The sequence below is a fragment of the Ostrinia furnacalis genome, unplaced genomic scaffold (assembly GCF_004193835.3).
Source record: "Ostrinia furnacalis isolate ACB-3 unplaced genomic scaffold, ASM419383v2 OfSCF1955, whole genome shotgun sequence".
NCBI classification, from domain to species: domain Eukaryota; kingdom Metazoa; phylum Arthropoda; class Insecta; order Lepidoptera; family Crambidae; genus Ostrinia; species Ostrinia furnacalis.
The window spans coordinates 376,953-399,176 of NW_021132194.1; the positions used below are offsets into that span (position 1 = coordinate 376,953).

General features: G+C 38.0%; 2 protein-coding genes and 1 long non-coding RNA gene across 5 annotated transcripts; 2 read left to right on the forward strand and 1 right to left on the reverse strand.

The window, feature by feature from the left end:
- Nucleotides 1-377: 377 nt before the first annotated feature.
- CPR139 (cuticular protein RR-2 motif 139) lies at nt 378-2,431 on the forward strand. Its single transcript, XM_028306458.1, has 4 exons — nt 378-616; nt 755-868; nt 1,225-1,401; nt 1,762-2,431. Exons 1-4 carry the CDS (start codon nt 599-601, stop codon nt 1,960-1,962), a joined length of 510 nt encoding a protein of 169 aa, XP_028162259.1. The 5' UTR covers nt 378-598; the 3' UTR covers nt 1,963-2,431.
- Nucleotides 2,432-4,197: 1,766 nt separating this feature from the next.
- Nucleotides 4,198-20,665, reverse strand: LOC114354192 (uncharacterized). Of its 3 annotated transcripts, XM_028306461.1 has the most exons (15): nt 19,439-20,664; nt 15,426-15,701; nt 14,773-14,926; nt 13,819-13,991; nt 12,320-12,414; nt 11,766-11,952; nt 11,162-11,369; nt 10,125-10,268; nt 9,518-9,693; nt 8,992-9,024; nt 8,818-8,915; nt 7,581-7,721; nt 6,826-7,126; nt 4,882-5,011; nt 4,198-4,427 (listed from the first exon to the last, which is right to left on the reverse strand). In XM_028306461.1, the coding sequence occupies exons 1-15, from the start codon at nt 19,491-19,493 to the stop codon at nt 4,298-4,300; spliced, it is 2,301 nt and encodes a 766-aa protein (XP_028162262.1). In that variant the 5' UTR covers nt 19,494-20,664; the 3' UTR covers nt 4,198-4,297. The 3 variants fall into 3 exon arrangements, with proteins under 3 accessions (XP_028162262.1, XP_028162264.1, XP_028162263.1); XM_028306463.1 differs by lacking the exon at nt 15,426-15,701 and having other exon boundaries at nt 19,439-20,665; XM_028306462.1 differs by lacking the exon at nt 8,992-9,024 and having other exon boundaries at nt 4,199-4,427; nt 19,439-20,659.
- On the forward strand, nt 15,762-17,789 carry LOC114354193 (uncharacterized). The gene is made up of 2 exons (XR_003655994.1): nt 15,762-15,899; nt 17,591-17,789. It is a non-coding gene; the product is annotated as an uncharacterized LOC114354193 (long non-coding RNA).
- Nucleotides 20,666-22,224: the final 1,559 nt, after the last annotated feature.

Sequence of the window (22,224 nt, forward strand, 5' to 3'; positions counted from 1 at the left end):
ATGACTTCCTCGGCTAAAGCCACCGCGTATGTATGCTACTATAATGCTAAATCACGGTTGAGTTCTTGATAAAACTTTAAACACTATTACTAATCTACACATAAAATTTAAATTTAGGAATTTACTTACCATTTATCCAGACTTCAAAACATTTGAAAGGGACACGACGCGAAGAAACTACAATCTGGAAGTCCAGACGCGAAAGCAAAAACTTTCTTTACAACTTTAAAGCCTTATGGGCATTAATTTATAATAATAAATAGCAATATTATTCTTCATATTTTAACCAAGCCTATGGAATTTTCAATAACATAGGTGCAGACAGATTCAACTTTAAAATTCGAAAAGCAGATGTTCTTGCAAACATCCAACTTAATTACAGTTTCAAACAAAAGAAACTACAAAGTATTGCATTGCTACTATTATTTTTATTTCGTCATTGTTGTCGTGCATCCAGTAATGGGAAACATCGAGGGGCGGCGCGCGAAGCCGCAACCGCGACCTGCGGCGGCGCGCGCTTAAAAGCGCCGACCTAGCGTAGGCCGACCCAAATCCTTTGTGGCTCCTGAACCTGACAGACTCTTGCTTCTTCCCAAAAATGTGGACCAGTCTTTGCGTAAGTAGACTTATAAATAAATGCATGGGATAAGTAGGACTTTCAATTTTTTATCACGTTTTAAAAGGAAGCAATCTGAATAAAATTGTGAACTTAAAAAATAAACATTAACAATTTTTACATATATTGACTTTTCAGTTAGCTCTCATGGCGTGGACACTGTGGCCCAGCGCTGCAGCACAGGAGTACCTACCCCCAAAGATTGGTGGTGGCGGCGGCGGCGGCGGCAAGAAACCAGCACCTGAGCCTACAGTAAGTTTTCTATTACGTATGATCTGGTGAAGGTTGTAGAAGTCCTTGTGGGAGGCCTTTAGCCAACAGTAGACGTCTTTTGCTTGAAACGAAGGAAAGATGTTACTTAGTTTCGACAAATTCTGGTTTGGACGAACTTCGAGCAATGATCTGTTTCTCAGGATTAACATTAGACAACACGTAATTGACTACCTTAAGTGTTCGAATATAAGTAGGTACTTATCTCAAATTGCGTCGACGATCATCTAGCAGCCATCTGTGATCTGGAATAGATTACTTAGGTACTTACGGGTAATATTAATAGTTATCCATACAGAGCACAGCGTTTAGTATTTTATGGCACACATTTTGTGCAGCTCCCCGCGAACTACGACTTCTCGTACGACGTGCAAGACAACGCCGTGAGCCTGGACTTCGGGCACAACGAGAAGCGCAAGGACGACCGCGCCACCGGCTCCTACCACGTGCTGCTGCCCGACGGCCGTACGCAGCTCGTAGAGTACGAGGCCGGGCCCGACGGGTACAAGCCACAAGTAAGTTCCAATCATCTACGAATGCTCACGATTTCGAATGTCTTTGGCTGGAGCATAAGTCAGGTGCTGTAGATATAGTTTCCCTTGAAGCTATCATGCTTCGCGCGCGCACTGGTTACTTAGTTTTTTTTCCGTACAGTGCCTACAACTACTTATTCGCCTAATAATAATTCAGACTAAGTAAGTCAACGTCTTACTTAAACTATTTTTGTAAACCTTAATTTGGAAAATAATAAAAATGCTTGGAAATCTTGAACCAATTTCGTTATTTTTTTTTTGCTGTGCGTGTGTTAAATTATGTCCAGTAGGCCCTTGAGCAGTCGTGACAGTTTTTAATTGGTATTTATTAAACCCCATTAGATAATGTACATGGGTACTGCAACATACCCGGCGCCCAACGCAGGCGGCGGCGACAAGTTCGACGGCTACCATTACAACGCGGCGTCGAACCGGCAGAGCGTGCGCCAGGCGGCGCCGCGCGGCTCCGGCCGGCAACCAACCGCGGCGCCACCCGCGCCCGCGCCGCCCGTCTACGCCGCCTCCAGCAATGCCACGCAATGACACCTATACCTGGTTAGACCATGATCCAAGTCCTTTTCACGAAAGACAAGGTTATTCCCACCTGAAATTCCTGAGTAACTAGGATCTGTCTTTAACTTGACTGCCAATTAAATCTAGCCAATTAATGAAGCCAGTGAGACTTCAGTCTCATGGGAAAGGTAAACTGACATTGAACTTGCAATGAAGTTCAATAATGGGCGACGGACGAGTTCGATGCTCAGCCCCAGCATTGACAAGTGGCACTTTATGATAGCTACTACCTAGGTAGCTCCAAAAATCGAATCCCTTCACAAAGCAAAAAAAAAACGCTAGAGCGAAGGCCCGTCGCGTTTTGCCAGTCTAGGGGGGCAGGACTTCTTTGTACGAATAGAAATTGAGAGGGAATTAACATTAGGACTTTTTCGTGAAAAGGACTCTACCGACCGACCGGAAAAATTTCCCTTATACGATACTGAAACTGCCAATAGAAATCCTGAAAATTACATTTTGACGATTGTTTAAATTATTTTTATGTAAGTAGACGATCGTCAAAATGTAGGTGTTTATTTTTATTTAACCTATAATTATTTTCAATTTCTTTTTATTATTTCGTTTTGTTTTGTTTTTGCTTTTTCATTTATTTTTAACCAATTTATGTCACCTTAATCAAGCGTTAAATTAATCAATTGCATTGATGAAACATCAAAATGTAAAAAAGGAGTCAAAATATGCTTATTGTGATATAAATAAAAAGATGACATGATATATTTATATTGTATCTTTTATTTACAACTTTAATTACACTAAATGAGAGTCATCTATTTAATGCATGCAATGCAATGCATCACATCATTCATACGTGCAACTTGAAGATTTTATGAGTAGTTAAAATTACTAAGTTACCTGTGTTCACAAAACATGCTGTGATGTCAAGCAATAGAGTTGATACACTGACTGCACTGGTATACAGGATGTAAGGGACAGGATAGCAAAACTAATAGTGAACTAAGCAACTTAGTCACGAGTATAACATAATAAATTCAACCATTATCTTTTCTTATTGAATGCTGAATGTTTATTTTTTTCCCTTCCCAATGTTTAGACTGAAGTATAATTTGAATTGAATAGACATATTTTTGCCAATCTGCCCCTTACTCTGTACCGAAAACCTACTAAGTATGTAACCTACTTAGAATGTTGGACAGAACATTTAAGTACTTTGGTTAAAACTCACTACTTTTAAGTTTATAAATAAAATTACACTAGTAGGATAAAAGTAAAAAGGTAAGGTATAGGCTGGTTCTTAGATTTTCGAAATTCGTCAATGACATAAAAAGTAATTTTTGAACTATTTGAAGCTTCGGCTCTTTAGGCTTCAACTTTAACTAGCAGATACAATAAAAATAAATTTATTAGATAGGTTCATACTCAATATACTATTATAGATTTGGAAAGACTTTGTATTGTATTTATTTATATTACTCGTTTAAAGCCGTTGATAATAATTTTATAAAGCTTATTCTTTTGTACGTCCTGTTGATAACAGGAATCATGGAGAGATTTTGATATTAGGTCATAATTATTACAAAATATCTATTATTACATATTTCGATGCCCAGCTCACAGAGTACCTACCTTCATGTTGCTAACAGGGCAAGCATGGACGTCGCGATATAATTTTATCCTATTTAACATTTACCAAATTTAGACAGCATATTGATATAATTTCACGATTATATCACACCTTAGAATATAAATTAATTAAAAACCTAAACGTTTTTGATTATTCATAACAAACAACATGCCTTAAAATATGTACTTAATTATTGTCTTTTGTCATGCATAGTAACGCCCGTATTCACAAACGATGCTTGCTTATAATTAAGTGCAAAAAATACTCTTCTGTAAAAGTTCTAAAATATCAATTGTGTCCCTGTTCCATCAAAAGTGCGAGGTGTCCATGCTAGCCCTGAACTCAGGGTTTAGTGTGTGTTTACATCAAACGTCGTCACTAGCGAGCGCGTTAAAAAAATATATGAAGATTTTAGTTCTTGAAAGTTTCCGCTAGGGGCGCTGTACAATCCGTCATACATTTAATGTAATTTTTTTATAGTTCCAAAATACTGAACAGTCCTATCCATGACATTGACAGTGGGGCGCCACCGTCAATACCGGATCGCTGGTTCCGATTTTAGCCATGTTGGAAACCATATATCTACCTAAGTAGTTGAACGATGGTAGCGCCGCCCTGTCATTGAGTTTGGTGGGACAGTTCAGCGTGGATCTTCTATACGTAGTCGATATCGAATGCGTTTGACGTAAACTCACACTATAACCCTGTTTGTTTGTTTAAAGGTCACGTGGCATGCAATATGTCTATGCTCTGGTCGGGCCAGTGCACGCGGCGGTGCGTGGTGACGTCGAAGCCCACGTTGTCGAACGACTGGTACTCCTTCTGCATGCTCATCTCGGCCAGGTTTCGGTACCTGAAATATAAAGGGTTTAAGTTCATTATTTTTCTTTTTTTTTAGTCAGCGTAACGAAGAGCTCTTTTTCTGATATGACTGACGGCTCTATCACACAGATCAACTTTAGCGCATCTATGTGGAGAGAAACTCGTAACATAAGTACTTGTTTATCACTGAATAAATATGAAAACAGAAACGGCAACTCCACTACAGGTAACTAGTGAAGTCACTAACTGCTTGATAAGTAGGTACGCGCTACCACCTGTAAGCTTACCCTCACCACGCTACATCATTTGAACTAATTAATGAGAGAACACGGCACCACTTCGCCAAGCCATTCGCGCCGCGTTCTATCGCTAAATAAGCACGTTTATCTATGGAATGCCACGTTGGATATGGATTGCGGTCAAATACCTGTCTTGTCTTGCATAAAAAAAGAATAAAAAAAGTTACACCACGCTCACTCACTCACCGTTTGACGAGCACGCAGCAGCCCAGCAGTAACAGCACTTGCACGCCCAGCCACGCCAACGCCAGCGCTACTAACAGCAGCTCGTGAACGCACACCAGCGCGCCCGATGATGCGTCGATCTCCTCCGGTGCTGAACACAAAAAAAAAATCTAAATAATGCCGCTACATCTAATAAGTAGATGCCGTTAAGGCAGCGGCTAATTGTAAGGGGTGGCAGATTTAGTTCATAAATAAAAAAATATACACACACAAATTAAAATAAATTAACAAAAATCTAAATATAGTCCTATACTAAATATTTCAACATCTCCACATGAATAATAACTACCTTGGATTGTAGGCTTAGTTCAGATACGACAGAATCCGCGCGGTTTCTGAGCAGTTCTCGGACAGTTTGTATCGAACCGTAACCGCCTCAGAGCCTCGCCAATGAGAACCACCCACAAACCGCGCGGTGACCGTGCGTATCTGAACAAGAACTAATATAAAAAAATATGTCTTGTATTCTAGATCTAGTAGATGCAACCTTCTGTATCTATTGACGTTGGCGTTGACGTCTATGGACGTTGTAACATACATTATCTAAAGTTAGCGACTCTTTATTGCGAACGACCACTTATACTACCTACTATGTTCTGCCTGAGCTGCATCTGTAGTAGGTAGGTACCTATAAGCTACTATAATAAGATCAGCTTTAGCCTATATTAGAATCTTCCAATTAAATGCGAGAGCAATGCTCTACCGACATTGTTATTAAACGGTGTTTTCGTAGTAGACCTACGAAATTTCATTATCAAGATTCTTCAAAAACAAATGCGCGTCGAAGGGTAACATTCGCGTGCTAGCTACATTCACACTATCTGGTAGACTGAGTAGTTTCACTAAATTAATATACGAATTATATTATGTTGAATATTACTTTTTGAGAAATAAAACACAATCATAAGCCTACTTAAGTGACAATACTTAAAAGGTGGCAGAGCCAGATTTTATGAAAACATCGGTGTAGTGTAGGTGTAAAAGTTTATGAAACGTTGCGCGTTAGAAGTAACATCCTCCACATACTTACAGAAGTATTTGCCTAAGTATTCTTTATCTATGGAGAAAGCTCTTAGAATTTTTTCTTAAAGTCGTTTCAACTTACTAATAAAATGCGTACTTTACGCGTAACGTATAACGCGTTCTAACTACTGAATTTACCTCCCTTGTGTAGGTAATGATGATATAACTTAACACTAATTTATACACAATGTATGAAGCCTGATTGATTACATGACTTTACGCGTCGAACGAATACTTACTTATCTGAGATTCCGACATTAAAATGTATTCTACGTCGAATACTTAAAGTATATTTACGATTTATTTTATAACAATTGTGTCCTGCTAATTTAAAGATGCGGAACACGCGCGACAATCAATTTAAAAACATATTTACGTTCTAATAAAATCTAAGTGCCCATACAATAATTAATTAGTCGATTAATTAACTAACCAACCTGGCCATGTTTTTCAGAACGAGCGGCAGTTGGCAAAAAATTGATCGAGTGGTGAGATGGCGCAAGAAAAGAGTAACATGTGACGTAAACAGACCTAATAGAAGTCTCAATGCGTTTGACTCACAAAAGCACTATTCCCACTCCGCTTCATTACTATAGGAATCCAGTTATTGTGATAGTGGCAGTGGGCGGGGCACATAGCTCGTAGAGACGATGGCCGTTGGGGCAGAAAAGTTCTCGAGTGGCGACCACGGGCTGGAAGACGTAGCGTGGGCAGGCCTCCTACTAAGTGGACCGACGATCTGGTAAAGGTCGCGGGAAGAGCCTGGATGCGGGCAGCGCAGGACCGTGCATTGTGGAAAACCTCGAAGGAGGCCTTTGTCCAGTAGTGGACGTCATTTGGCTGAAACGAACGAACGATATACCTGTGATTTCCAAAACTTACGAATATTAGCATGATGGTCAGCCCGGACCAGCGTATCAGCTGACAGCACGTCCCCAGATCCCACGACCATTTCGACTTCTAGCGGCACTTGTCCTTCAGCGGCCCCACATAAAGCGGCGCCGCCCTGGGCTACCACTCCACTGGGGCCACCGGGATAGCCACTAGAGCCACTGGGGGCTATCCTGTTGTTCTGCCAGGATTCCTCCCTGACAGCGGCCGCGACCGCGTTGTCGTCGAGTTGGTACGACGACGTATCGTTCGTCTCGCGAGCACTACGCGCTTGATGAGTTGCGCAATTTACCTGCAAGTTAAAAATGAAAATTTATAGTAAATGATAATGGGCTAATAAATAAGTAATGATCCTTGCGATTACTTGTACCTACATAATTGGGTTATCGACAACATTAAGACTTCTGTAAAAACACTTCAATCTAGTCCCGAAAAGCCAGTTAGTTTTCAAATTGCTGTATTAATTTGTTTTTTATTAGCTTTGAAATCAATAAATAGTCAATTGAGTGTGCGAACTGGTGACGTCATATTTTGTTTCATCAGCTCACATAAAGTACGTCAATAACCACGTGTGTCAACTAGGTACTCTATTATGTATAAAGCGAGCTAGTAATAGAATGCTTAAACCGAACTCCATAATGTGCGGTAGGTACCTCATCGTCAACTAGTGAGAATTTTTGGAGGGGTGGGTTACAAATCATCATTAGCCCATGATTGTCTCATTTATATAGGTAGGTTTTACTTACAGCAGCACACTTGTGTTCGCAAAATCGGACCATAAGAGCGAACCGAACCACGTGCGAGGTTGGGAAGCGGAACGCCTTGAAGCGCGCCGACAGTCGCTGCGTGCCGCCCATCCACGTCCTCGTGAAAGGCGGGAAGTCCACCTGAAATGAGGCTTAGTGCTGAGTCAGATAGTTTTACATAATTTATTTCGAATACACATTTTTTAACCCAGTATTCATAATAATTTTATAGCCCGACCAGGAACATAAAAACCCTCGCCATGTTGCGGAAAACTAATGGTACTAATTTCTTTTAATGGCAACAGTAACTGAAAACTTCATTGACATGTCACCTTGCAGTTGCATGTCAGTCTATTGCTGTCAAAGTGTAAACAAACTTTATTTTAAATGTGCGCAATTGATTTTGTGAATTAAATTGCTAAAATCTTTTTATAGCCGTGAAAGAAAAGTGGTTCACAATGTGTTAAAGTATTTGTCGAAGAGAAATACTAAGGGTTTGGACAATATTTTCATTGAATAATGTTTTCGACAAAGGTTGTCAAATTGACTGACATGTTTATCGTACCTATAGTAGTATAGTACAGTCCACTATGAAAATTAGCTGTGGTTTGTTTCATTTCAACTACCTATTTTATTTTATTTTTGTCACTTTCTAAGTGTTGAATTTTATGGGATTGGGAAAGAAGTACCGAGTTTGAAGCGTTCATGAGCAGACATTGCAATTGAATATTCAAGTTCTGAATTTGATTAAATATTGATGAATAATAAAATAAATTCTACTAGCTCAATTGATGGTTTCATTTAATTTATTTAAATTAGGTTACCTATAATAATATTTTTTCGTTAATTTATGAAAATATCAAATTAGCCCGTAATCCTGAATCCTGATACATACAGTTAGCCTATTAATTTAACACAGGTACGACTGTACTCAGTGTTGCACTATCAAATGCAATTGACGCGCCTCTATGTCAGGGTTTTTATGTTCCTGGTCAGGCTATACTCAGAGATGACTTCGGGTTGAGTTTCATGTTCGAGCATATCCATATTCTTTTGTCATATCGATTTATGGAGGAGAGTTTTATGTTGAGGTCTAGATAGCCTTATCTAAATGTGATGACGTAACAAAAGGGTTTTTAAGGAACTCAATGCAAAAACATGTACTGGTATGAATTTAGAGAATCCGGCTCGAAGGACCATTAATTGCAAAAGGAGTCAGAAGAGTTAAATAACATACCTGTCCGGTAGAGCAGCCTCTGCTGTCTAGTAACAGTACAGAGCTGTCGCCCAACCGTGATGAAGCCACCAAATGGTACGCCTCAATCTCGTTTCTGTCTGCGGGTAGAACAATAATCATGAACATAACCGTAACTAGTCGCGTTATTTGACCGGGCTACAAATATCGACATACCGTCGTCGCTATTTCCATTTATGATTTCCGTTCCTGGAATAATGAAGAGTGAATGAAAAATTAAGATGCAACATTGGCTAATTTTAGTTTGTCGTATTGGCCATCTTACATTATCAGCTTGAAGCTGAAGTCAATAGTTCTACAATACTAATCTACGGACGACAAGGTACGGTGAAATCAGTTAGAAGAGCGAACGGCTAGCAAGTAGGTAAGTTGCTATTTACATAAGCGACAGCGACATATTATCCCAACTAATATTATAAATGCGAAAGTAACTCTGTCTCTCTGTCTGTCTGTCTGTCTGTTACGCTTTCCCGCTTAAACCTCGCAACCGATTTTGATGAAATTTGGCATAGAGATAGTTTGAGTCCCGGGAAAGAACATAGGATAGTTTTTATCCCGGTTTTTGAAACAGGGACGCGCGCGATAAAGTTTTTCTGTGACAGACAAAATTCCACGCGGGCGAAGCCGCGGGCGGAAAGCTAGTTTCTTCATAAAGGCAACTTTTACTATCACATTATCATACCCGTGGTCTCTATCCTCAGTTCCAGTGGCTCTCCCAGCGACACCGTGGGTGCTGTGGCAGAGTCGTCGGCGGCGCGGACGACGTACATTGTGAGCGGTGCTGTGTTGGCATTATAGACTGCACTAGCAGACGCTGGAGTGCCCGCGTTCGATGACTCGCTCGCTTGAGATGGCCGCCTGAGAGAAAACATATTGTAAAATTGCTGTTGACTTTCTCAATAAATAAATAAAGAAACATCATTTGAGGATGGGATAGAAATGATTGAGAACGCATGGTGTGATGGGTAGTTATCTACCCATAGTAAGTGCTAAGTAGTAGAGACGATTTATGGCTGAGTTCGGAACTCACAACTCAGATTGTCTAAATCGAATCATTCTTCTTTCGAACAATCAGGCTAATTTAAATCTGAAATACTGAAAATTTGAACTTGGCTCTTTCGTTTCAGCGTATCAATCTGTTTCAGTTTAGTCAGTTAGTTTTAGATTTGATTCTCAGGATATTAAATAAGTTCGTTAAAAAGACTTTCTGATGCTTATAGTTCGATATAATTTGTCGATTAATGATCCTAAGATTCGTACTGTCAGCAGTAGTAGGTATAACTTCTTACCCAGAGTCTCGCACCGCAACGGTAGCGTCAACAGAGTGCGTGGACGACTTGGGTCCAGGTGAGCAGCCCACGCGCACCCAGCGGTCGCCCGCCGTCTGGATGATAGGGTTATTCTGGATCATCACCATCGCGTAAGCCATGGTCCTGAAAACAAAAGAGCGCCAATGTACCTTTACGCATCATATAAGATAATGGTGAATGCAAACGTTACACACGAACTTACGACGAGATTTCATTGATAGAGTCCTCGTAAACTACAGACTTTTTATCGGTTGTTAGTTTGGTCAGCATCTAATTTTTTGAGACAACAACGGCAGCGCTAGAGCACGGTAATAATATCATACAGTATTGTAACTTCATATAAACTGACGAAACGAGAACTTTCTTTCGAAATTCAAATCTCGGTATGCGCTCGGTATGCAAAAGTCGGGGGTGTCGCGAATGTGCCGAATGGACGTCGGTGGCCAAGTGTTAAAAATGACAAAACTGATTGAAATTGACTGACCGTCATTTACGGTCAAATTGGTCAAAAACTAGTCAAATTGTCATTTTCAGTCAGTTTGATTTGAAATGAAAATTATATTGTATCAAACCAGCTTTTGTCCACGACTTCGCCCGCCCGAAATTAAAGTAACAGATCATTATGATTATTAAAGTTTCGAAATTATTTAAATAGTTTTTACTAAATTAAATCTACTAATCACAAAACAACACACATTTTTAGCCTATTCCATTCCCAAAGTATTTTTTTTGTCTAACTAAATAAAAAAATACAATCACAAAACTATATAGAAATTCTAAGTAGGCAGATGTAATTAAACTGGGTACTGTGGGTGGTGGGCAGTAGGTGGGCAGCCCTATCGCATGTTGTCATACTGTGACGTACCGCGCGACTGTTGACATTTATTTCAAAAATATGGCCGAGTTGGAATACTGTATAGATAGTATTACCGTGACGGCAGCGCTAGGAAGACCATCATTTTTTTTTAATAACTAAACATTTGACACATGAATTATCCTGTTTTCCTGGATTTTACCTGTTAACCATCCCCGCCGGCGTCTTAGTAATGGCGTAGGCGAAGTTGACGTCACAGTCGCCATAGAGCGGCAGCGCCAATCGTACTCTTCGGCCGACGGCGCGCGCGCCGCAGCGCTCGCCGCGCCCGGGCACGTACACGCGCCCACGGAACGAACCACGCGGGTAGTACGTCACAACCAGGTTGGACTCCTCGCACTCGACTGTGACTGGAAATTACAATGTCTTTGTCACATTTAAATTTAGATTTAGGGAATGTCTATGTGCATCATGGATGTCCTATAGCTGAAATGATGATGATGAAATACTCGAAAAAGAAACGCTTTCTTATAACTTTTTAAAAATCAACAAAATTGTCCAATAAATTGTCTCTACATACGTGTAGATTTCTTACACGTATGTGGACATAATCTATTGGTGTTGTTTAGAAAGTAGGGACACAAAGTAGAAAGAGATTAGATGATGATGGCTATCGTAGTCAATGTAAAAATTTCAGGCTCCAGAAGACAAATTAAAATCGTCGATTCATTGATCCTATCAAACCCAACGTCAGTAGGGCCATTTACTTAAATAAGTAGAGCACCATAAAAAGAAATAAGTCTTACTGTTAAGGCAGATGACCCGCCTGTAGTACGTAGCGGGCGAGGTCCTCCTCAGCAGCCAGGAGCCCGTCGTGACGAGGTCCTCGCTGTGCAGGTCGCATAACCCCCGGGCGGAGTCCTTGCGGCCGTCCATGGTCCACGTGAAGCCGCGGCAGATGAAGTGCTCCTCCAATTCGCAAGCGCTTTTGCACTACGTCAAATAAATAAATAAACTAAGATAATGCATTTTTTTAATTAATTGTTTTTTTTTGCTAATTCTCAAGAAAGAGAGTTTTCGACGTACTTACATACGGCCTAAGTGTTAACTATCCATTTCCGATTTTGCTCTCGCTCTCATCAATTAATGGTGATTCTTTGCGATAGAACGAGACATGACGGCAATGGGCAGTTAAAACTGTTGCCGGTAGTACCTTATAATTTTTTAACTTAGGTAGACATAATTATGTCAAGATTCTGCAACTACTTTTATTCTAGGACAAGATGTAGAGTTCTCAAAGAAAGCTTAATACTATCGTTACCGAAACCACTTTAGGTAGATACTGACATAAAATACTTACCTCATCTTTTGTATAGTTCTTCACAGTAAATTCGACGTGTTTCAATGTTTGATTGTAATATTCCTCATAAGAACATCGATCAATTTTACTCGGATCTAAAATAAAAAATAGAATATTATCAATATCACGACTAAGTACGTATATGATAAAAGTTTGTATATTTTAGTGCAGTTCAATTATTTGCTTCCAATATTGTTTGTGCGTACAAAGATTTAGGATCATCTACTACCTGTTTAGGCACAACAAATTAGATGTGTACATATCGTTTGCTTTTTTGTGGATATGTGATTCTGTTTACAGAAACTCCTAATAAAATTAAATCGAACATCGGTTGTTAAGGCGAATTACATACTTAAAACCAAAGCTTTAAAACATACTAAAAATATGATAACATTAAGAATATGTAAATGCATTTGATATTTGGCTCGGACCAGTAAAACTGGCATCTATCACAACAAGCATCAAAGAGAATACATACATATGTATTTTATTAGGTATAGGTATTAATTTAGGTATCCGGCATAGAAGAGACATTCTCTTTCAAATCAAGCAAGGTTGAACTTGTATTAAAATGCGGAATAAGGAATTAAAAAGCTCTTTATTTAGTAGAAATGCTGCATGTTAATATATTAGTTAACTAATGCAAGTGCTATGAATCAAAAATTAAATTAGCAATGGGTTTCACCATCAACAAAAACTACGCAACGTATCTCAAAAGGGCATTGTTATGTGTAGAACATAAAAATATTATTTTATAATATTATTTCTTATTGACCGCAACCACAGAATAATAATAAGTACTTCGTACAGAAGATTTTCTTCGCGAAGGTATTTAAAAAAATGTATGCTCAATGTCGTTAACAATATGGTGTAATTTAGCTTGTCTCAAGAGTCGAGCACCATTTTGTTGACAAACGGCAGTGATCGGTACTGCGCCGAAGACATAGGGCTGATTTCGGTAAAATGATGTGTGACGTGAGGTGCCAAACTGCGAAAAATGGCGGAGGAAATACATGAATAAGCATGAATTATATTTTGTGTTTCTAATATTATTCAGGCAGTTAAAAAATACTGCACAGTATTAATTGCACCACCGTTTTTACATTATGGTTTAATGTCTTTACAATGCAAATGGGTGAAGAATACGTGCGTGCGTCAATACTCGCTCGTGATTGTCCTGTCGATTTGGTATCTCAGGAGGGGTAGTCGCGCGTGTTTTGTTTTCGATGCAAACTCGCGGAGATGAACAGGCCTGCCGCAACTGTACAAGCTATTTGGTACAAGGAGTACTTACAAACCTATCAAAAATATTCAACCTAGTAATTTAAGCGAATATTGATTGAGATGTTGCTATGAAAATCGTACAAGGGTAGAGCAAGATTGATTATGCGTATTACGGTTTTCATCTTACATGCACTTGAGAGTTTTTCTTGTGAATGCTTCAATGTAATCTTGTTGGTGATGAAATAAATAAATTTAATAAATAGCAATATACTTACAATCATGCCTACACTGGTTCTCTATGTAGAACGTGTAGTAGTTTGACACTCTATATGATTCGGGTTCCGTGAACTTGTCTTCCACATTGAGAATGCAATTTCCCATTAGACCCTCGGACACCTTAATCAATTCCGTGTTGTACACAGCTCCAGGGCCCACCCATTGAGCTGATCTAGAAAAAAATTGATGATAAAAAAATCATTTATATTCACCATGTATAATCATTTCCATATCGTGTTTTCGTGACACATTTTTAAGAGATCAAGGACTTGAAACAGTAAAAGTCATTTGAGAAACCATTTACATATGGATATCAGCATAGAAAAGCAATATTCTGAAGTCAATTTGTTTGTATAATATTTATTATTACATAATTTTGGGTGGCCATTAGGTATATACGAGTTTTATCATGGTCTCAAGTGTACTGTCATCATAATTATGTATATAATTTATATCTACTCGCTGTCTGCCATGTTTTGAGTAAATTAATTATGTAATTTATTTCTTATAATAAAACATATTATCGCAATGCAACGGCATCGAAGGTTAATATCACACGCAAACCTTACGCTACGTAGGTACCTAAGTCATAAGAACCTCCTCCTTTTTTTGAAGTCGGTTGAGAAATACAATAATGTGCTCACACACAACACCTAAGCTAGGTAGGTATGTTTAATTATAAGCCATTGTCTCTAGCTAAAAATGAAAGTGTTTGATTTCTTGTTGGGTTTATCTAGTGACACTAAACAGTAAATTCATGGGAAAATAGATGCCGAAGACGAGACATTGTTTATCTTTCGCATTAGCATTTGTCCCCAACACGATTGAAACTCGAACCGCTGGCATCGCTGCGGCGTTAAGTTCGGATAGAAGGAAGGTAGGACTTATGCGTTTACGAGGAAAGAAAGGCTTTGTTATTACTGAGGAATTAGTTAATGTGGTTGAATATTCACCTATATCGTTGTCCATTGTGGTCATCAAGTACAGCCTTGTAGCACTCCTGGACTGTGCTGTTCACAATGAGCTTGATGTTGGGGGTCTCTGGATGCAGATGGTAGCCCGGCGTGCTCTCCAGGGCCCACCATCGCTCGCCGCACCCGTCTGCCTCTGATAACCAATAAATCTTTCACTACCATTCTAAAACGCAATAAACTTACAACTTTACAAAGTTGACAACCTTGGAAAACCTATTAAAACATATTTTAAACAATATTGACCAATTAAAAGATATTTCTTATAGGATTCTTGACATTTAATTACAGAAGATTTATTAATTTATGGAAATAGTCCGATCAGCTAGAAAACATTAATTGACTCTACCATAGTTACAGCAAGATCACGAGAAAAATATAAGGTGCAGATCGGTTTCATTCAAAAAGTTTAACTTCGTGGATTAAACGAATTACTACGTAAACTCGTTAAAAGTTTAAATTTCAAAAATGATTAGTCCATGTCGCCGATTTAAATGTTTCGCAACAAAGAAACATTTGCGCCACCGATTGTATAACACACGCAACGAATTCGTTCTCCTATGTATTCCAACCGGTATTAAAATATCGACAGTGGAGTGACGTAAAATTGAATTAAAAGAGAGAGGCCTACACACGTTCCAAGCATATTTTTTTGAAGTAGGAAACGTCGTTGTTCTGTTGCAGTTCGACGCTTTCCGTGGCTGTGACGCCTTGGCAGTTGCCCTTGGAGTAGGAGACCAGCACGGCGGCGCAGTCGGGCAGCTCCCTGCAGCGCGCCAGGCACGCTCCGGTCAGAGACTCCTCGTCCCCGCTCGCCGAATACACGAACACCGGCGTCGCCCGCTCCGGAGTCACCCCCGACCACCGCACGAAGCTCACAAATTTCCCTCCGTCACACTCCGCGCCCGATCCTATCGGAAAAACACCGTTAGTATACCTACCAACCACATTATTACCTGAACTTTAACGAAAGTTCAGGGTTAGTGACTTGGTATTGTGCAAAACAAGTTTACATCATATAAACTTAATGTGTAGCTTACTTTTGTGGTTCAGTATACGTTTGTGCCGGAGACGGGAAGGTCATATCGACTTGACATTATTTGTTAAAAGTGAGTGTTGAATTATTTTTGTGTCGTAAAATTCATTTAATTTAGACTAAATAGAAAAAAATATAAAAAGAAATGGTTGAAGCCGCGCAAAATAGGGATGACCTAGTTTTAAACCGTTAAAAGTTTGCGTAAAGTTTAGTATTCAATATTTTTTATTTTTACTTAAAATTACATTTGAATAACTATAATAATAGTTTGAATTACGTAAATAATATTTGTTTATTTGTTTGGATATCATTATTTATTTTTACACAAATTGACCCCAAAATCTAGTCAGTATAACTTATACTTACTGTATAAATAAGCACCAATTAAAGATTCGTTGTTTACATATTAAACCAAATAATACATTTATTTTGAATCCAGATATTCATGATTAAAAGGTTATGTATAAGTAGGAACCTAAGATACTGTATATTGTCTGTCAGACATAATCTCTGAATTTCGATCGGTGAGCGGTGTTGGCATAATCTGAAAGTTGTTCCTACCAGGTATAACATTACTATGAAACGATTTCGGTATAATGCAACAGCAATAGCTGTTCGATCACTTAAAATTAGCTTATGAATTATGTCGATTAGCTTGTGAAAACCTATTTAAACCGCTTGTCATCTTTGTGCGATTCATTAAATTTATCATAGTTTCTGAGCAGACTGTACTTAATTGTAGAATAAATTACAGTTATTAAGATATTTTTCACATTGAACTAACGTGCAATCAGTCAGGTAGAAGATTTGTTGGTTGTCCTTTAAATAACCGACACGTTCGACAAGAAACGTATTAACGCACGCAAATAAATATGAAAATATTTTTGTTATTTATTTTAACAAACTCTAATTGCGTTTATTTGCTTACATCAATACCTAATAATAATAATAATAAATAATAATAAATCTTTGGACGATTTCACACAGCGCCAGCTAGCCCCAAAGTAAGCAACTTAATGCTTGTGTTATGGGTGCTAGCTTAACGGATATACTACTTATATACTTTTTTTTTTAAATACATAAATATTATATATAGTCATACCCAGACCCGTCACAGAAATTAAAATTCATCATTTCAATTTCTGCCCGACCGGGAATCGAAACCGGGACCTCTCGGCATAGTAGTCCGTTCTGAACCACTACACCAAACGGCCGACAAACTAGGTAATTGTAAACGCAAAAGTTTGAAAGAATATTATTTATTTATTCCTGAATAGAACGGGACCAATTACGAACTATTCAAACCAATTAACAATCAATTAATTTATTACTTCTTCGCACAAAAAATAATAAACCAATTTTAAAATGTTACAATAAAATAGCGAAGAAGTAATAATTAGTTTGCTTATATACTTACGAGCAAAAGTATGGAATCACGCCGTTGTGTTTGGTTCCAAGCCATCTTAAGAACTGAATGATTATGTATGTATTTATAGTATCAATTTAAAGTGTAAAACATTACCTTTAAATGGTACCATTTTTAATTATCTTCTATTAGTCATTTAGTTCTTACGATCGCTCGGAACAAGTATGGTGATTCCATACTTTTGCTCGCGAGTGTATTTTATCAAAATCTACGCAGATGAGGCTGTAGGCAGGGTTCAAAACAAATTATCAACGAAAGGTCCCAAAAAATCCTTACACATTTCACTATAATAGAACTACTAATTTGGTTTAGTCTAATGCATTTTTTTATCTTTTCAGATGTCTCGTTACCTAAGAACCGCATTTGTGTTTCTGACCATCCTGTACTGTTTCCTGTACTGCGCACAACTCGGAGTGACTGCCGCCACGAAACCTCTCAAGTGTCCCAATGACAAGGTACCGCTCAAAATAGGGGCCAGCGAGGTCTGCATCCCCAAGAACTACACACTCACCGAAGAAAAACTAACGTAGTACAAATGAAGATAAGACTAGTTTTAACATTAACCTACCTAACCATTAATATTAAGTCATGTGTACAGTTAATAAAGATTTAAGTACGTTTAGTGTTATTTGTGTACCTACTTCCCACATTAGAACAATATTCTCGATGTTGCGATTATGTAACGTTACTGCATGTGCAGCGTAATTGGCATAACAAACATTTGACTGTCACGGATCACGGTTTAGGAACTCTTCACAATTTAACGGTTGAAAAACACCAAAATATGTCTGAAAGGGAGAAAACTTGACAACAGGATGTAAGATAAGTAGGTACCTACATTAGTTTATTAGTCCGTTATCTACAGAGTAAGCAACAGGAATTTAAAAAACCGTCTTTTTCAATAAAAGTTACTGAAATACGAAAATGCAGTTGACTCGTAAAATTTAATTTAGCATGCACCTACTCGTGGAATAAATGCTTCCACGAGTAGGTGCATGCTAAATTAAATTTTATCAAAGGAATGTTTTCATGTTTTGTTGCACAACCACAGGTACAACTTCGGTCGTCTGTAGTCATTGGGCACTTCACTTACCTACATTGGTGCACGCGAACATTCAGAATAGGTAGACTAACGTACATTTTATAAGTAAAAAATAATTGTCACGATTGAAGTTTAATGATCCTACTACCCGTACCTAATATTGCACAGTGGCGGAGAGTGGCAGTTCCTTTTGAGAAGTAGAGATGCTTGAAGTAGAGATCCTTTTCTCGGAAGGAAATTAAGTAATACTTAAGCCAATTTTGGCGTTGTTTATCGAAGGCTTTTTGTCGAATAGGCCCGAATTCGAGAGTTAGCAGCTATCAAGATGTGCAACTTGATTTTTACATACCTAAACATAAAATTCCGACATAACTTTATTAAAACTGATTTTCACTACACGAAAATTTGGAAACTAAGTACTGGAACCGCCTATAGAAATATTACCTACAAAATTAATTTGATGTTTTCAATAAAAATCCAAGGCACAGTAAGTAAAGTTTGAACAAAATTAATTACCTAATTATCCAGTCAGTTCAACATACAACTTCGTAACAAGATTCATTTATTGTTTTGCCTTCGCCTAGAAAGACAATCACGCTAGATAGCAATTTTTAACTTGAAATATTAGTTTTCTTTTCGCAATCGTTGGTTGTTGTGCTCGATACATGCATTAATGACTTTGTAGTCATTAAGTTTATCATTACGTCTTGTAGGTACTTTGCATAAACACGGCTATTTACAAGGAATTATTTTTAAATCAAAGACTAGTTAATGGTCATTATTTTTTAATTTATTAAATACGTTTTAATGGGCAGACCCTATTACCACTATAACTATACAGGGCACGATAGCGGGTTCGATTAATCCCCTCAATCAATCGCTTACATTGTCAATTTAAGTTTAGATGTTCGTGAAAATTTAAATCAAGGTCAATGAAAATTTAAGGTTTCAGTCTGTGCAAATGCATTAAAATTTTCATGAAGCATGAAACTTGTTTGACTGTTGTATTTTCCATTGTTTTCCACGCATGAAACGAAATATAATAAAAAATTTAATTGTGATAATAACTCTAGGTCAGTTAGCTATAGTCATAAGTAATAGTCATTCTGTTAAAAAAATAATCGTAAGGTTTTACATTACTCACCATATTCAAGAGTTAGTAATAAAAGAGCAGAACAAACTCCATAATATGCCTTCATATCCGACAACTTTTTTACACAGTTTCCTTTACAACATACAATGATCACTTTCAAAGTATTTACAAAATGATCACAATATTGCACTGTCTTCGAGTCATTTTCGTATTACTGCGACACGCACCGGTCGGCGTCAGGATCGCTTTATTGGAACACGTCCATTAAATAACTGACGGCTTTACAAGATAGCACTACCACCACTGTAATACAACTTGAATTCTTCAGCCACAAGGGTTATGAACCAATTGCGCAATTCGATACAGACTTCGACTACAGCTGAACAAACATACGGCTCGGCCAGAGCTTTTGTGATTGAAACATTTGTTCTTGAGATTTGACTAAGAATCGCCTTGGAGTCTCAACATTCTATGGGGTTCATAGATGACTCAAGCGCCGATCTCATCGAGGAATTTGTGCGATCAGAGTTCCGATACAAGTTCGCGGTCGCCTTCGGTAGCGTTTGTCGTGTGGCTACTGAAACTTCACGGAGTGCAGTCATGTGCCAGCCCCCACCACATGGCTGCGACCTTGCAGTTTATTATGGTTTACAGACTACAATTTACAATGGAGTGACGAGTCAACGACAAACGATAGTGAAAACGAATGATAATAGTTACGTTAGACGCCAAAGCGGCGCGTTTCGCAACGCACCATGCGGGCTTGGGCTCGCCTATGGAAGTTCCAATTTTTATTCGTCGTTTGCAAATAGCACTTATGGTATTTTGAAACCATCCGTCCGATGCAACGGGTAATTTACATAAAATGACGGATAGCAGGAAAACCTGCCGCTGATTGATAACTGTGATTACCCAACAAGGCAGATTGTAATGAGCAGCTAGATTGTTTTTGACTAAGATATTAGCTACCTACAGGTATCAGTCAGAAAAACGTCTCTGCTGATGCGTTAAATTCACAGAAAATCAGTATTTGTTTCATTAAAATCCCTCATTAATAAGAAGTGTGTTGATAATTTTCTTCTGTAACCAGTCTAATTAAATTGATCTTATCTCGTGGCCACCCAGCCGAAACAAAACACTTATCATAACAAGACTTTACGTTACTGAAGTAAAGAAAAAACATTTTTTTATTTAGATTCAACGGATGCAACGACAAAGAGGCACAATAATGTAAATGCATTCGCTTTCCGCTTGCTAAAAAATGCTCATTGAAAAATAAACTTATGATCCAAAATATTTTCAACGTTACTTTAACTTAGCGTATTCTAAGATAAATTCACACTCTTTAATATATCTGATAATAATGGAAATAAATGTCTCCTTTCTTTTTTTCTCTCTTTCTTTCTCTACATCCATATTATTACCTATGTAGATAGTCCAGTCAATAAAGCATTATAGATGGAAAACTGTAGAACACAATTTCTGACTTCAGGACTTTATTTAGACTAGTTAGGAGGTGAACATAGCAAAAGTCCCCGTCCTTAGCCCTTGAGCCGGCGGGGAGAGGGGGGTTTAAAGGTGCCACTTTTCGGTTTTTCGCTTAATCCTCGGAAACTATGCGTCCTAGTGACATGNAACAGCGCTAGTTCCAGCCCGTCCTGTTATGACCCACAAAGCAATCTGTTATGTTAATTCGATAACATTCGTGCTATTGTGATGTTAATGCGCTCCAACAAAGCGCGACCGCGTGAATTTATTGTGTCAAACAAGTAGGTATATTACTTTGAATATTATGATTAATATTCATATTGTACGAATGCTGCAATGTGACAGTAACTAATTACAAATGCACACTATGTTGCAAATCAATCATTTTTCTGATTCATGTGTTTTGATAAATAAGAGAAAATAACTTACCAAATTGAAAAATCGTCTTCTTTTAAAATGATCACTGCGTAGGACATTGCCCCTCGCGTTGTTTTTTCAGAATCCTGTAAGTGAGAATTAACCCGACTATTAAATGTTGGTTAGATAACTATTAAATTAATTAATACAATTACATGACATTGTTAAACGATAAACAATACTTCAATGACGTAAAAAATGTTAACAATATACTACCACACTTATAACAAGGCCTTTTACTGAAAATAACTCAATTGTTATAAACATAATAAACTATTAATTGGTTGACCTTACCTCATTTCGAGTAAAACAAAGCCCACACTGATAAAGGGAATCCAAATTGCTATATTTTGATAGGCTTTTAATGTCACCAAGTTAAGTTCGCACTGGCATAAAATTAAGTTAGCATTGGAGAAGAAGAGACATTTACTGAGAAGAAACTGGTAGAGGATGCCAAACGTCACTAAGATCGCCTTTTGTACCTTATTTTTTGTGTAAGATTTTAATTGAATAATAATATATTCTCCTCTTCTCCATAAACTTTACATTTTCGTTACAAAATACCACTTTCACAATCACATAGTATAAATGATTCCACTGTTTACTTCAATGTGCCGTCGTCTGTATACGGATTACAGTAATACAACACATCTTTTTTAAATCCCAACTAATATTATAAATGCGAAAGTAACTCTGTCTGTCTGTCTGTCTGTTACGCTTTCCCGCTTAAACCTCGCAACCGATTTTGATGAAATTTGGCATAGAGATAGTTTGAGTCCCGGGAAAGAACAGGGACGCGCGCGATAAAGTTTTTCTGTGACAGACAAAATTCCACGCGGGCGAAGCCGCGGGCGGAAAGCTAGTAATTTATGATACGATAATAATGTATAGCGTATAGTTAGTTAAGTGTAAAATTGGAAATGATATTTTTT